The sequence below is a fragment of the Hipposideros armiger genome, unplaced genomic scaffold (assembly GCF_001890085.2).
Source record: "Hipposideros armiger isolate ML-2016 unplaced genomic scaffold, ASM189008v1 scaffold_102, whole genome shotgun sequence".
NCBI classification, from domain to species: Eukaryota; Metazoa; Chordata; class Mammalia; order Chiroptera; family Hipposideridae; genus Hipposideros; species Hipposideros armiger.
Genome location: NW_017731452.1, coordinates 3,854,697 through 3,870,878, shown reverse-complemented (window position 1 = coordinate 3,870,878; position 16,182 = coordinate 3,854,697). Strand labels below are relative to the sequence as shown.

Sequence of the window (16,182 nt, the reverse complement as noted above, 5' to 3'; positions counted from 1 at the left end):
GAGCCTGCATTTGAAGTAGCTGGTCTTGTTAAAACCCAGAGAGCCCACCTCATTTCCAGAGTTTCCCAGGGACAAAAGTATAGATTTGGGGCAGCTGAGAATTTGCTTTTCTAACACGTTCCTAGGTGATGCGGACCGGCATGGAGAACCACAGCATTATGCTGCCTTGCCTCCAGATGAGAAGGTTGCAATGGACTTTTCAGGTAGGACCTGCTTACTGCCACTCCCCGCCCCCCCAAAAACTGAGATGTCGCCAAAGGCGTGTCCTTCGCCACAGCATTGAGAAATACATTGATGAGGGATGTGCGGTAGCACCAGGAATACTGCCCAGAGAGGCTGCGGCTGAATGGGAATCTGGGGCCTGGGGTGTTTCAGGCTCAGGAGGGCACTGGACTGCCAGCCTTAGCTGCCACAGCAGAGGTGGGGTTGTCACAAAGGTGGCTCCAGGGTCGCTGCTGCTGGAGCATGCACTGTAGTTCCCATGCCTGGAAGCAGTGACACGGGAGTCTATCCAGACTGGCTTTGCAGAAGAATTTGGACCACTATTTCTGGCCATTTTGGCCTCCAACCTGGCTCTGACCCGCCCCAGGATCCTGTGACCAGCCATTGTTCTTTTTTTTAAAAATTAAGATGAAATTTTCATAACATGAAATCAGTCAAGACGGTTACATTTAGTACTTTTATAATGTGATTTATCTAAGTTCCACCTTTAAGTCCTACAACATTTTCATCATTCCAAAATAAAACCTATATCCATTAAGCAGTTTCACATTCTCCTGCCACCTCTGACAACCACCAATCTGTTTTGTTTCTATGGATTTACCTATTCTGAATATTTCATATAAATGGAAAACTAGCGTCTCTTGCTTAAAATAGCGTTTTCAAGGTTGATACACCTTGTATTGATAGTATGTATCGGTACTTCATTTCTTTTAGTAGCTGGATAATATGTCATTATATGTACACACCACAATTTGTGTATGCACTGGTGGACATTTGGATTTTTTCTACCTTCTGGCTACTATGAATAATGCTGAAATGAACTTTGTGTATAAGGATTTGAGTACTTGTTTTCAATTCTCTTGGTTACATACCTAGGTGTGGAATTGCTGGGTCATATAGTAATTGTGTTTAACCGTTTGAGGAATCGCCAAACTGTTTTTCACAGTGGCCGCACCATTTTACACTCCCAGCAGCAGTGTATGAGGGCTCCAGCTGGTCCACATCGTCACCAAGCCTTGTTGTCTGTTTCTTTGATAACAGCCATCCTAATGGGTGAAGTGGTATCTCATTGTGGATTTGGTTTGGATTTCCTAATGACTAGTGATGTTGAACATGTTTTTCATGTGCTTGTTGGTCATTTTGTATATCATCTTTGGAGAACTGTCTATTCAAGTCCTTTGTCCATTTTTAAATCATTGTCCTTTTGATAAATTTGTTTTATGCCATGATTAGCCAGAGCTGTTTCTATTGGGTTGCAACTAAGAGTTGTGACTGATACGCTTCTCCCCATTCCATGGTCCCAGGCCATACTTCTACTTCCAATTAGCAAAGCACCTCGATGTAAACACATAGCCGTGTGCAAGAGGGCCATCGTGCACTCTGGACACCAATGATAGCACCTCCCAGCCTTTTACCTGCCGGGGTCTACTCTCTCACTGCCGGAAAGAAGGGGGATGGGGCCACCACAGACCCCAGTTTAGATCATCATAAATAAAGAAGAAACACGTGGAGCAGGCATAATGAGCAAAGGGAGAGAGTGTGAACAGAAACAAAGCCAACAGAGGCAGTGACGAGAGGAGCTGGAGCAGGAAATTGGGGATGCACATGAGGCTTCTAAATCTACACGTTATTCAGGGACTAGGGGCCTGGAAATTTCTAGAAGGTGTCCTGGGTTATGTGGGTGAGCAGGGAAGGGACTGGGGTGGGCAGGAGGCAATGGCAGTGGAGTCTCAGGCGCTCTCTGGTCTTTCAGGGTCATTCTGGCTCATTGGAATTCTCCTTCAAAACATGCATTCACAAGTTTGGCTGATTCATAACTTAGTTTAATCTTTTGTGGGGTGCATCCTGGGCAGCGAGAAGGGTTCTCTTCTGATCATTGGCCCTGGCCCTTGCTTTAGCACCTAATTGAGGCCCATCTTCCAATCAAAAACAGGCTGAGCGGCCCTAGGCTCCTCCCCCTATGTCAGGCTCCCTATTGGCCTTACTTGAACCCCCTGCCCCATTTCCTGCAAGGTCTGAGACCTCTTTGGATTTGGGGCTTGCGGTCCTGGCCTGGTCCTTGTTCCGAACAGGTAGGCAGACAGGTAAGCAGGGCTGGTGCGCCCAGGCGCTGGCAAGGCAGAGGCATGGCCGAGCCTCAGGGCCCTGGGTCCCATCGGGAAATGTGCTCCTGAGCTGGGAAGGAAGTGGAACAGAGTGAGGGTTGATGACAGCCCAGGCAGTCCTGGGATGGGGACTCTGCTGCACTTAGTACAGAAGTACCCAAGGCCATGGTTCCACGTGGAGCTCCAGACCCTTCCAGCAGGTGCTGCCGGGAGCCTGTTCTGGGCCAGGTTTCACCTCTGCCCCCACCAGAGTTTCCTGGGCTCTAGGGAATCAGGTAACACTGAGGAACTCAACAGTTTTCCAAATAGCGGCATTAGTGACAGGAGGAAAGGGACCTTGGAGAAAGCCCAGCCAGGCTATACCTCCAGTCCTGCCACTGTGTGGACGTGCTATGTGAAACTGGGCTCATCTCCCCCCCCCCCCCCCCCCGGGCCTCACAGGTGCACCTCTTTAGCAGGACAGTCTCGATGGCCCTGAGTGCTCAGACACAGTCTAGGCCTGTGATCTGGATATCCTAGCAGCCTGGATTGGGCCAGCATTTACCTCAGGGGACAGGGACCACAGAAGGGGAGCCATGAGAGGGCCCTCACCAAACTGACAGATATAACGGTTTCGGGTTTTACAGCGTTGGTCATTCCAATTGAAGGCGGCTGATGCCTGCAGCTCCACGCAGTTGCCAAACCTGCTGGAGAAATGACATTAAGAGTCTGGGAGAGGCTTAAACCCTTCTCCCCAGCAGGCCACCTGCATCTAAGACACTTCAGTGCCACATCTGTATACGGGGCTTCTGGGAGACAGACCCAACCCCAAGCTCCCATTCCTGCTCCCAGGCCACTGTACTTCTTCCCAGAGAAGCTGGGAGGTCGCTGCACACCCCTGAGTGGGGGTAGCGACTCCATCTACCCACTCCTAGCACTCAGCCACACCAGCCAATGGAGGGATGAGGAGGGGACCTGGAACAGACAGGCCTATGTCCTCCCTCCCAGCAGGAAGAAGGTGTGCCTGGGAGCCCAACCATGCAGATTTCCTCTAGGTGATGGGCCAGGGGTAGAGGCCTGGCTGCCATCAAGAAGGTCAAAGGGGGGTTGGGCGAGACATTTGGAGCCCTCAGTGGCCACACGACCTGACCACCTCCACCCCTGCCACCCCTGCCTGGGCATTCCCAGGCTTTGAAGACCAGGGCAGAGCCACATAACCAGAAGGTCCTCGGTACAGGCTGGCTGGTGGGTGGATATTGTGTGAACAGATACAGGTGGGTGGGTAGCTAAAGAATTAAGGAATGAGTGTATTGATACAGGCAGAGGGGTGTAGTAGGGGGAGATGGATAATGGTTGGAGGGGACTATGGGATGGGTAGATGGATGAAGCCTTCTTGGGTTCTCTCTCTTTTATGTGAACCCCTGGAGGCCTGGGTTGTGCCTCACCTCAGCACTGTGCCCACACCCAGCTGTGCCCTGACTTCCTGGGCACCTGGGTATCAGGTGAGGCTCAGACCCTCAGAGGTCTCGGCCAGGTGTCTGAAGGCTCAGCGAGTAGGAGGACCCAGGGGAGGGAGAGCACCCCAGACTCACCCCTGGTTGTCAGGCTGCCCGAAGGCAAAACTGGTGAAGGACTGGTACTCTCCGGTGGTCCAGCGGAAGGAGTCCTTAGTGGTCTTATAGGTGAGCCCTGGGCCGCAATAGCCAAAGTTGGCTTCGTGGCCCGAGAGAGGAGGGTCCTGAGCCCTGTCTTGCCCCAGCCCTTAAACTCCATCCCAGCTCTTCCAGTATCCCTCTGGTGGTACTTCATCCCTTCAGCTCTCTTCTTCCCAGGGAAGGGGTTTGCCAGCCTGACTACTGGCCCCATTCTGGTCTCCAAACCTTTGCCACACCCTTACTATTTGCTGGTGGGTACTCTGGGTTTCCAGGGCCCAGATTCCTGGAGCATTGTGGGGCATCCCAGCCCTGATACTCACCGATCCAGAAATTCCTGGTCTCAAAGTCACTGTCGGTCACCTCGTTGGTGGTCTCCAGGCGGCCCAGGTAGAAGGCGAGGATGTCCTGTACTTTCTGGCTCTCGATCTGGGCTAGGACCCCACCTTTTCCCTGAAACCCCCCCACTCTGGGTCATTCCGGTGGGGCCCCAGACTCAGATCAGCCCTTCCTGCCACCCCACCACGGCCATAGATAGCAAATATGTGTGCTGGCTGGGCTGTCATCACCACCCCACCACAGCCTCCTGCGTTTTAGAGAAGGGATCCCCCTCCCTCTTCCGTGCTTGCACCTTCTCTCTGTGTGCACAGACTGGCAGGGTCCCACCATGGGAAAGCTTTGTTTCATCTGCTCAGTGTCTTAAATACATTTAAATTCGTTGCCAACATTAATAAATCCAGAGATGCTAATGAAAATCTAGGTTTCTGGTTCTCCTGAAAAATCCTGAGCTCTGGCCTCCCTGAACTTGTATCCCTGCCGTCAGTCCGCAGCTGGATCTGAGTCAAGATGGCTCCTTAGGTGGGGGTTGGGAGGGGCCTCTTTCTTGGGCCCTCAGCTCATTAAATGACCTCTTGGCTTCCATGGGCCTCTGAGTGGACCTCTACTTTTTGTTAATGAGAATCAGGTCTGGAGGCATTGAAGGAACATTCTCTTAGTCCAGGGTCCCTCCATTAAGAATCTTGTTTGAGAACCTAGGGAGGTCCCTGGGAAGGCAGGGGTCAACTGTCACCTGGCATTTCATCTTGGCTCCGTAATATGTGTCTGCCTCCGAAGACACCATGAAGCAGTCTCCATCAATCCTCAGGTCACAGGTGTGGAAGGGAAAGTGTACCTTGGCTAGGGAGAGGGGAGCCTGAGTTTGTGTGGGGCGACCTCAGAATCATGACCCCTCCTGCCCTGCCAGGGAGCTGAGCTCAAGGTGCTACCCGCTCCAAGCTGGAGAGTGGGTGGGGTCAGTGGTGTGCTAGTAAATGTGTAACAACCAGCTCTCTTTCAAAAACAGATCTTTGATTTGTAGCATTTGCCAGTTTCTGTGGTGTAAATGCCACCATGGCCCATTTCAAGCTATCAATGTGATGTCACTGAACAGGAAATTGGGAAGAGAGGTGCACAGTGGGCTACTGTGAGCTGGTCCCACCCTGATCCAGCGCGCCATCAAAGGGGTCCTGGGAGGGGCCTGACTCATCGAGGCTTTGGGTCAGGACTCACTGGCACACTGGGCTCCCCCGTAGCCGACGTCACAGACACAGGAGCACTCCTCTTCCCGGAACCGGCCATGCACACACTGCACGCTGCACCGCACTGCCAGGATGGGGCAAGAGGGGACAGTGATCAGCCAGCAGTTCCTGAACCCCATTCTGCCCCTCACAGGCTGCAGACATGCATGCAGGGACTGGCCAACCACAGAGAGAGCACCCCTCCTCCCCAGTGATGGAACACACAGGGCTCCCAACCTCTGTCCCACTTGGCGTCTTTGGTTTGATCTTGTAGAGAGAAGCATATTGGGGTTTGGAAGGTGACTTGCCCATGGTAACAGAGCTGGGGAGGGAGGACGGTGGGAAAAGAATCTACTTCTAGATCCTAATTCTGTCTTTCTTCTACCACCCCATAGCTACAGGGCCACATCTAATACCACTTTGAATCCCCTGCATAGCTCAGGGTCTGGCAGACAGTTGGTGCTCAATGAATACTTGTTGAATGATTGTATGCCATGTACAGAGCAGCAACTACACAGAGAGCACCCCCTAACACCCATGAGACTCCCTCAAAACTCACTTTGTGTGTGTGTGTGTGTGTGTGTGTGTGTGTGTGTGTGTGTGCGCATTGGGCTCAGCCCCTCCTCATCCTCTGGAGACTACCTGCATGTAAGCTGGGCCTAGACTCCACTTGCTAGGTCCCCTGGGCTGTCGTGACCTGGAACTCCAGGTGCCCCTCACCTTGGCAGTATCTGCCCGTGTAGCCAGGGGAACAGTGGCAGTGGCAGGTGCTGACATTGAGATGTCCGTGGTTCCGGCAGCTCATGCGGCATGGGTTCCTGGGGACCTCTGATCGGATAAGGAGGGAACTCTGACAGTGTCTCCTCCAAGCAGTGCCTTCCTGTGACAGCCCTCAGGATGCTGCCACTCTCCTCTAGGATCACCAGATCAAGCTCTCATATACCCGCTGCCCCAGCAGGAGGTAGGGTGGGCACTTACCACAGAGCCCCCCTGCGTGGTCCCAGGCTTTGAAGCAGCCTGAGACGCTGGCCGTGCAGAGTGAACACCAGGCTCCCTTCTTATACGGGACAATTGTCTTCCCATTGACCTCCCAGTTGCCTCTGTGAGAGCAAGCACCAGAGGGCTGGAATGACCTGGCCTTGGGCAAGGCAGGGGCAGGCCTTGCTGCCTGCCCCACCAGCCCATTTAGCTCCTTATGGCCCAACCAGAGAATCAGGGAGCTGGGTGAGACTGAGAGATTTCCTAGGAAAGAAAAGACCCCCAAATGAATACAGGGCAAATTCCTTGAAAGCTGGTAGTGCTTTCAGGAAAGAGCATCTGAGAAAACGCCATGTTTCACATGGCCAGAATTGTGGGTGCTGTCACCTCTGCACCCTCTCCCCATCCCCCTTCTTCCCTCTCCCATCAAGGGTGCAGACAAAAAAAAAAAGGGTGAGAGGGTGGGCGGGCGGGCGTCACAACCTGGGTGAAAGTGTTCCACCTCCAATCCCTACAGCCCAGCAGTGGCGGGGACTTACCCAGGAGAATAGGCACAGACAAAGGCTTCCATCCCAGCCTGGTCCCCAGAGCAGGGATGTCGCCCACAGCCCAGCTGGCTTGAGGTGGCCCACACGAGCTGTGGGAGACACAGTGGCTCAGGAATCCTATTGGGCCACCCAAATTCCCAATCTGGGGGCCAGCAGCACAGGTGGTACTTGCCTGGGGAGGGATGACACAGCTTTGGCCCCAAACCAGGCTCCCTAGGGCCTCGGGAGCAGCAGCTGTACTGGGAAGGGTTATAAGGATGGGTGGGAATAGTCTAGGAAGACTTCCTTGGTGGAAGGGAGTGGTGGGGGTAAGGATCAGCAAGATCTCCTCCCTTCAGGGAGGAGAGATTGTGGGTGGGTGGTGGAGAACAGCAAAAGAAATACTTGGACATGAAAGGCCTTGTAACATTGCAAAAATGGCCACACTTCTCTCCATAGTGTCCTCTTAAATGTGGCTTTGCAGTTTTTTGCATCACTAGAAAGATCCTCCCACATCTTGAATCTGGCTGGCCCTTTGGCTTGCACTGGCCGACAGACTGCAGCAGAGTTGGTATTGAACCAGTTTTGAACCTAGGCCTCAGGAGACCTTGCAATTTCTACTCACTCACATAAAACCATGCTCAAGCCACCACATGAACAAGACTACTGGAGACTGAAAGACCTCCAAGGGAATAGATGAGCCAGTTGAGGCCATTCTAGACAGCCAGCTTCTGGCCAACCCAGCAGCTGATTGCAGTTGCATGAGTGGGTCCAGCCAAGACCAGAAGAACCTCCCAGCTAATCCCAACCCAAATTGCTGACCTGCAGAATTGTAAGATGCTAAGTGTGGGGGTAGTGTGTCTTGTAGCAAAAGCTAATGGATGCAGGTCTTTAACAGTATTCAAAACTTAGATTTAATGTTTTAGAATCAGTGACAGCTTGAAATGGTCAAAACACAGAGCTAAGCAAACTCTGGTAGTCACTAAAAATGACAAGCATGAGACAGGGAAAGATGAACATGTGGTCATACATATGTATCCAACGATTAAAGAATACATTTTTTTTAGGAATGCATGGAATGCTTGCATACATTGGCCCCTCACTAAACCACAAAGCAAGATTCATCAAATATCAAAGAACCAGTATCCTACAGGCCACATTCTATAGATTCAATGTAATAAAACTCACTCTAGAATTTAGAAGTAGGTGAAGAAGAAAGCATAGTTTGGAAATTTAAATATACTCTTCAAATTCAAAGACAACATCATGATAGAAAATAGAAAACACTTAGACCTAAATGACAATGAAAACACTAAATATCAAAACTTATGGGATGCAGCTAACAAAGTTTAGAGGGAAATCTGTAGTTTTAAATGCATATAGCAAAAACGAAAAAAGACTTAAAAATTAATGAGCTAAGAACCCATATCAAGACTATAAAAAGAATAATAGAGTAAAACAAATAAAATAGAAGACAGAAAATAATAAAAATAAGAGCAGAAATTAATAATAAGAAAAAAGAATGAAAACAAACAAAAAACTGATTTCTTAAAATAAACAAACCTCTGGGAAAATTGGTAAAGCATAAAAAGAGAAGGCACAAATAAAGTTGGGAATTTTAAAAGGACATTAGCTATAGACACAGTAAATACTTTTTAAATCTATGTTTAATTATAGTTTTAAGTCTCTGTTAAATAATGAACAATTATGAAGTTTGACTTTAATTTTTCTCACTATCACAATCTGTCATTTTATTGTATAGACTCAAGGAGCTTGGATTACATTTGTAACTGAATGTCGATGAATAGCAAGCCACCAACTCATTTTTTTCCCATTACCAATTTATTTTTTAGAATCTGAAAGACTAAGAGTTCTAAAAGTCAAGATAATGAATGGGCTATTCTATTTATAACTAACTCATAAACTAAACTTTGCAACAAATTTTGAAAAAAGAACAATTATGACCAATAAATTGGGAAACATAAAATGGACGATTTCCTAGAAAACAGAATTTGGCAAAACTCTCTCAAGAAGAAATAAAATCTGAAATGATTTCAATCATTTCTAGAAGTTAAATCAGTAGTTAAAAATCCACGCATACATACACTTACATACACAAAACAACCAAAAAATAGAACAAGATCCAAATAGTTTTACAGGACAGTTATGGCAAATATTATAGAAACTATTCCAGGAAATAGAAAATGAGGCAAAGCTTCCCAGTCATTTTATGACGTCAGGATGGCATTGTTATAACCCAGATAAGGGCAGTATGAGGAGAAAAATCAGAAGACAGTTTTCAAATAATATTTAGCAAACCAAATCCAGCAATGAGTTAAAAATGAAAGACAACACACACACACACACACACACACATACACACACACACACATTATTTTATATCACATGACATGCCAAGCTGGCAGATACTCAAAGTATTTAATAACCAGTAGGCATAGGCACTTGCCAATCAGAAGAGATGTTGGGCTTGAGCAGGATCCTGGAGACCCACTGCTGTGCCTGGGCATTCCCCCTTTGGTTCTAGATCATAGGAGGAGAAATCCAAGGAGTCCCAGGGAAGAGGCTAGGCCAGGTGCATTCTGGGAACTTGGGGCAGTGACTGTTTACCAGTACGTGTTTTAGCATTTGAATAACTATCATAACATACGGTGCATAGATAAATTACAGCCCTGTAGGAAGGCAAGGAAGAGTTAACATTTAAAAATATATATATGAATTTTTGTAGGGTGTCAGATGGGCACTTGTCTAATTAGGGAGACCACTTCATGGACAGTGTAGATGCCTGACCACTGAAGCTGAATAATATTGAATGTCAACTACAATTTAATACATATATGGGATATGGAGTACAGCATAGGGACTAGAGTCAAAGGAATTATAACAGCTATATACGATGTCAGAGGGGTAATTGATTGGGGGGGTATCACTTTGTGAGGGGTGTAAATGTCTAACTATTACATTGTTTTGTACAACTGAAACTAATAAAAAAATTAGTGGACCAAATAGATATACGTGTGTGTGTGTGTGTGTGTGTGTGTGTTGGTATTGTGATTGTTTTTTTAAAAAAAAACCCACCTTTTAGAGAGACATACTTATTTATGGATAAAGGTGTATATAATGTCTGAAATTTGCTTAAAAATAATATAAGAGGAGAAGGAAATAGGTAAGGATATAGATGAAACAAGATAAGCCGTAAAACGATGAGTTGATAATTATTGAAGCTGGGTAATGGTTATATGGGAGTTCATTATAGCATCCTGACCACTTTGTATATGTTTGAAATTTTCTATAATAAAACTTTAAAAATATATTACCAGGGAGATCTAGTGTCATATACCAATTTTGTACACACACAAAAAAATTATTCATGTATTTCATCACTTTAAAGGTTAAGGAAAAAACCATATGATTATTTCAATAGATGCTGAAAAAGCATTTGATGAAATGCAAGACCTATTCATGATTTTTAAAATCGTTAACAAACTTAGATGAGAAAGAAATGTCTGTAACCTAATAAACGCTATTTATTAAATTTATAGAAAGAATCAGGAGCCAAGAATAGCCAAGAAATTTTTGAATAATAAATATATGGGGGATTTCCTGTCAAATTTTTTTATAAAGTCATAATTAAAACATAATTTATGCAGGATAAATAAAAAGACCAACAGAATAAAACAGAGAACTCAGCATCAGACCTATGTGGATCTGTGAGCTTGGTATATGACTAAGGTGGCATTACAAGTCAGTGAGGGAAAGATTTCAGCACTCAGTAAAAGCTGCCCATGAGGAAAAAGATAAAATTAAATCCGATGTCATGACATGCACAAAAACTTCCAGGTGGCTTAATGACTTCAACATGAAACAGGAAAACACTTAAACTTTGGAAGAAAATGTAGAAAGAATATCTTTCTGATGTAAGAGTAGAAAGGATTTCTTTAAAAATGATGCAATAAACGAATGAACTATAAAGCAAAAAACTGAGAAAATGAAGATTTTCATATTAAAATCTTCTATTCATGAAAGGTAACATAAACAAAGAAAAAAATACAAGCCACCTGCTAGAAAAGGTATTTGAAAGCCAGATGACCAACAATAATGTATAAAAAATATAGAAAGATGCTTCCAAATTAAGAAGGAAAAGAGGCAGCCCATTGTAAAAATGGGCAAGGGATATGAACAGGCACATAACAGAACATAAATATGTTCAGTTTCCCAGGTAATCAGGAAAATGCAAATTAAAAATAGAACGAGGTAGAATTTCATAGCCTTGAGTGGGCCAAAATTAAGGAGCCTGACAATGCCGAGTAAGCGGGGTTTGTGGGTGGGAGTACAGTTGGCGTGATCACTTTGGCAAGATTGTAGATGCATGTCCTCTATGACCCAGCAATTCCCCTTCCAAGTGTGTCCTAGTGAAGCTCTGCATACATAGGTACAAGAAGATCAGAAATAAGATAGGTGCATTGAGGTATGGCTTGTAATAGTAAAAAAGTAAAAATAACCTAGATGCCTGTAAAGTGCAGTTTGTTCATAGTGAATCACCCCTTGATATCTGGATCGATGGAAATAAATCTTAAAAGTGTGGTTCTGGAGTGAAAACACAAATGCAAAAGGAGACAAACAGAGCACTTATGTAGGATTTAATAACACACAACCCACCTGTACAAGTAGAAAGAGGAAAAAAAATAGTCACACGTGTAGTAAAGGTCTGAAAACACACTTGAGATTTTGCCTGTGCTTTTCAGTGCTGTCCCCTAGCACCTAAACAATGCCAAGTATATAGAAAAAACAAAACAGAACAAAGGAAACATGCTTGGGAGTGATCATGCTTCAGGAAGGTTACCTCTGGGGAGGGACAGAGGAAAGGGCAGGAGTAGGGCTAGCGTTGAGTTTAGATGTTGTGTTTTAAAGAGATGAGAAACAAATACGTTAACATTTTCTAAATCTAAGCAGAGGGTAAGCGGGAGTCCATTATTTGACTTATGTTTGAAATATTTCATATTAAAAGCTGAAAAGAGTAAAACTACACAAATTGGAACAAAAACAACCCCTGATTTTAGGACAAACTGTAGCCCTTCTGAGCCAACCCCAGCAGCACGGGGGCCTCAGAGCTGGTACCCTGGCCTCACCTGAGTATAGTGGGTGCAGGTGGCGTTGTGGGCACACTCGGCTGCCTCATGGTTGTACCGCTGGCCCTCTGCAAACCACAGGCCCACCACGTGGAGGAAGGATGCTGAGCCCGTGGGCAGCAGCTGCACATTCCAGCCCACCTGTGGAGTGGCCCGGTGGATGGACACCAAGACTGGGGCTGGGGCGCCACAGAGGGCCGCCCTGGCCTGAGCCTGTCGGGCCAGGCTCTCATTCCAGTCCTGGGAGTAGCACAAACAGAAACATCAGCAGGGGGCCCTCCCTTGCCTGCCTCCCACACATCCCGGGGTGCCCAGTCCTGCAGAGAAGAGAGCGCTGTTTGGCTGCCAGAGGTCCTGTATGGCTGCCTGGCCACTCTGAGTGGGTTTTACCCACTTCACTGGGGCCAGGGAAGGTCAGACAGGATCTGCTCGGCGCTCTCCAAGGTATGCTGGACCCCTAACCCAGAGCCCACCTCCACCCAGGACTGTGAGCCTCCATCCTCCTGACTCCTGCGTGGGTACACTTAGACCCTGACCACGGCACTACCACTCTGCGAGGGACAGGTGTTCCTGAGGGAGCAGTGCCAACCCAGGCAATGGGATGGGCTTCTGCAATAATTTTTCCCACCTGGTAATGTTAGCCCTGGGCAGTGCCCAAGCCTTTTACACTGGTTCTGTGTTTGCCGTTAGGCACACCTGCCCCCTGGCCATTATCATCTGGGCTGCTCCCACCTGGTTTCTCTTCTGAGATGCCAAACGCCATGCCCCTATGTCCTATTCTCCCACCCTGGCCTTGGAGTGTGTAGGGCATCAACAGGGGAACAGGATCATTAGAGGTTTCCTGGGTCTCAGTGCTTTGGTCCCAGTGAGCACAGCTCTCTGGAGCAGATCTAATCTGCTCTCCCCACCCATGCACCAGCTGACCTCCCCTTACCACCCTCCTCTGAAATGAGGGGCTCAGCAGTCAGGATAATGGTGCACCCCCATCGCCTTGCCCTGGTCCAGCCTAGCCACTTCTAGTTGTGTCAGCATTCTCCTAATCTATGTGACTCATACTCACACCCTCATCTGTAAAATGGGGACAATAAGGTACTTAGGCTAAGATTCTCGTGAGGATTAAATCGATAGGATTACATGGATGCAGGGAGGAGAGTGCTATGCTCAGGGCCTGACTCACAGCAGGCCCTGGCCAGGGGGTTGGGGTGATTTAGCTGCTAATGAGGGCAGAAGCCAGAGCAGCTGTGCTGCCAGCAGCCCCACAACCCCCCAGGGCCTCAGCCTCCACTGGGTAAAAGCCCTAGAAGCCCACTGGGGTGCCTAGGGCCAAAGCCAGAGGTGTGAGGGAGACTGAATGGGGACTCCAGCTTGCACCTTTTGTGAAACGCTGTTTTCTAAGACTGCCAAAAAAGGACATGAAAAGGGTAGAAACTGCTGACCAGCTGATCAAGAGTGCCCCCACACCAGGTGTTAAGGCTGAGAGTGTGGGGAGAGGGGAGTGGGAGCCAGGACCTGGGCCTGAAGGAAGGGCAGAGCCACTGCAGAGCAGGGGAAGGGGAAGTAGTGACCCCCTCCTGTCTGCCCGCCCCTCCCCCACCTCCTGGGAAACTGACCCGGGAGCTCTCAAGGTCACCACTGCTCAGCCAGCCTAGGAGGAGTTTGTGGGAGGCAGCCATGGGGAACCCTGCCGGCCACCACCCTGTCCCGCCCTCACTCTCTGGCCTGTTAACATTGGCGGTGGTACCTGGGGTCCCACACTATAGGGGCAGCGTCCCTGGGCCTCAGGATGACACCTCCAAACTTGCAGCCCCAATCTGAGGTGATGGGAAGCCCTACCCTGGCCCCCAGTGAATGAACAGGGAACTTGGAGAGGCCCCCTCCTAGTCCCCTGAAGCACTGGGTCCTGGTCCCACATAAGCCCCCTCCCCCAAGCAGGATGTTTCTCCCTTCCTCCCGGTCCCCAGCCCCCCCATCCCACTGGGACCCCTTTGTGAAGCTCCTCTTTCCTTCTCAGTTCCTTCCATGCCTCCTGGTCTCCAGGGCAACGGGATGGGATGTGAGGAAAGGCCAAAGGACTGCCCTTCTGGGGAGCAGGAAGCTGCAGAGCCCCTAGCAACCAGGCCCGGTCCCCGTGGTGAGCAAGGTGGCTGACTGCCCCTTCTGCCCTGCCCAGATAGAAGTGCTAGCATGCCCTCCTCAGCCCTTTTCAGGCCTGTCCCTCCAGCTGCCCCTTCCGTGAGCCCAGGCTGGGGGCACTCACCATTCTCTGCATGTTGGCCGCAGGAGGGTGCACCCTGCTCCGCAGGCGGTTGTGCAGGGAGAGGAGCAGGAAACTCTCCTTCCTGCTCAGGGCTGGGGTGGGAGACAAGGTCAGGCCAGCCTTAGCATTGCGTCCTGGGCCCGTCCCCTGGGTGATGGCGGGGGGGGGGGGGGGGGGGGGGGTCACCATGGCAAGATGAGAATGCAACCCTGCCCTTAGGAAACAAGACCTAAGCGGGCTGGAGATGGGCAAGGCCCCAGGGTGGGCCAGGAGGATGGTGGGTGTGTGGGAGAACCTGGAGCAGAGAGATGGGGGGAGGCTAAGGATGGTGGGGAAGAGTGGGGGGTGGGAGAGAGACGGAGGTGTAAAGGAGCCCTTGGGCTTAGAGCTGGGGGTGGCCGTGATAGAAGGGCATGGGGGCTGGGGTTGGGTGTGAGGAGGAGGCCTGCCTGGGCTTTCAGAAGCCCCCTGGCTGGGGCTCCTCAGCCACTGAGTCTCTCCTAGGGCCCCAGCTGCAGGCTCCTGGCTGGTATTCCTCTTTGACCCCCAAGCCTGGGCCCACTCCCCTTCGTTCTTCCTCCTCCCCAGCCCAGCCTCCTCCATCCATCTCGGCCCCTGGACTGTCTAAGGGTTACTCTTTTAACCACACCAGCATGCCCAGGCCTCAGGCCTCAAACTGGCTTCCAGAAGCCCCTTAGGGCCCCCCTGCAGGGCTCATAACTCCTCCACCAATTTCCTCACCCAGGGTCCCTTACCTCCGGGCATTGGAGCCTGCCCCTCCCATAGCTGGAGCAGCCGTATCTCTGCCCAGGCCATGCCAAGAAGAGCCAGGAGCACAAGCAGGAGGCCAGGCCTGTGGCCCCCCAGCCCAGAGGAGGGCTCCAGCCGGAGCATGGGCCTGTTGGGCGATCCAGGAGCAGCCTGGCTCAGCCGTCCAGCTCACTGCCCAGGCTGGACGGGGCTATTCACAATCTCAAGGAGTCAGGCTGGGCTGGCAGACAAAAGGGGGAGGTTGGTGAGTAATCAGTGTGTCCAAACGGCCTCCCATCTGGGCTGGCATGAAAAGAGACAGGCAGCTCCAATCCCAGCCACCCCTTCGACAACCAACCTACCGACCAAGTGGTGCGCACTGACCCCGTGGCCCCTGCTAATCATTGCAGGATTATTAGAGCCCTTCTGGAGCCCTTGGAGACCCTGCTGATTGGCCCGCAGACATTCCAGGGCTGTGGATTAACGAATGATGGCCGTGCCCTGGCTGGAACAGTGTCCTTCAGGTCCATCAGCGGCTTCCACTCCCAGCCCCAAGTCTGGACAGGAGGCTAGGGCCTCAGCTGTGTGCCTTGCTGGCGGGCTGGAACTGGGCAAGACCCCAGGGGAGTTCTTTCATTTCCTGGGAAGCTGGTCCCAACCCCCAGCCATGAATTAAACATGGGCAGGTGGTAACTGCACACCAGACAGGTGCCACCAGTGGGTGGGGGAGCTAGGGCTGTGGGCTCATAGGGGAATGAGCTGGGACTGCACCTGTGGGAGAAAAAGGGTGCTGTAGGGCAGTCTGTTTGGGCGGTGTGGGGGGCTGAGCCCCAGCCACCACGTGACTGTGGACCAGGAAAGGGCAAGGCAAGCGGGAGGAGAGCACGTGATGCCTTTGACTGACTTGAGTCCTGCTGGGAACAAGTTGGCCTCTAGACAAACTAGCAGTGTAGATAGGGGGGCAGTGAACTGTCGTGAAGCTCAGGGCCTGGTCACGGCTGACACAATC

General features: G+C 49.9%; 1 protein-coding gene across 3 annotated transcripts; it reads right to left on the bottom strand.

The window, feature by feature from the left end:
- Nucleotides 1–1,384: 1,384 nt before the first annotated feature.
- LOC109384794 (C-type lectin domain family 18 member A-like) lies at nucleotides 1,385–15,961 on the bottom strand. 3 transcript variants are annotated; one of them, XM_019646419.1, is made up of 13 exons: nucleotides 15,536–15,961; nucleotides 15,179–15,414; nucleotides 14,424–14,515; nucleotides 12,167–12,406; nucleotides 7,032–7,129; nucleotides 6,493–6,614; nucleotides 6,235–6,342; nucleotides 5,507–5,599; nucleotides 5,028–5,134; nucleotides 4,282–4,411; nucleotides 3,899–3,995; nucleotides 2,919–3,010; nucleotides 1,386–2,397 (listed from the first exon to the last, which is right to left on the bottom strand). In XM_019646419.1, exons 2-13 carry the CDS (start codon nucleotides 15,315–15,317, stop codon nucleotides 2,360–2,362), a joined length of 1,356 nt encoding a protein of 451 aa, XP_019501964.1. In that variant the 5' UTR covers nucleotides 15,318–15,414; nucleotides 15,536–15,961; the 3' UTR covers nucleotides 1,386–2,359. The 3 variants fall into 3 exon arrangements, with proteins under 3 accessions (XP_019501965.1, XP_019501966.1, XP_019501964.1); XM_019646420.1 differs by lacking the exon at nucleotides 15,536–15,961 and having other exon boundaries at nucleotides 1,385–2,397; nucleotides 12,167–12,307; nucleotides 15,179–15,527; XM_019646421.1 differs by lacking the exon at nucleotides 15,536–15,961 and having other exon boundaries at nucleotides 1,385–2,397; nucleotides 15,179–15,378.
- Nucleotides 15,962–16,182: the final 221 nt, after the last annotated feature.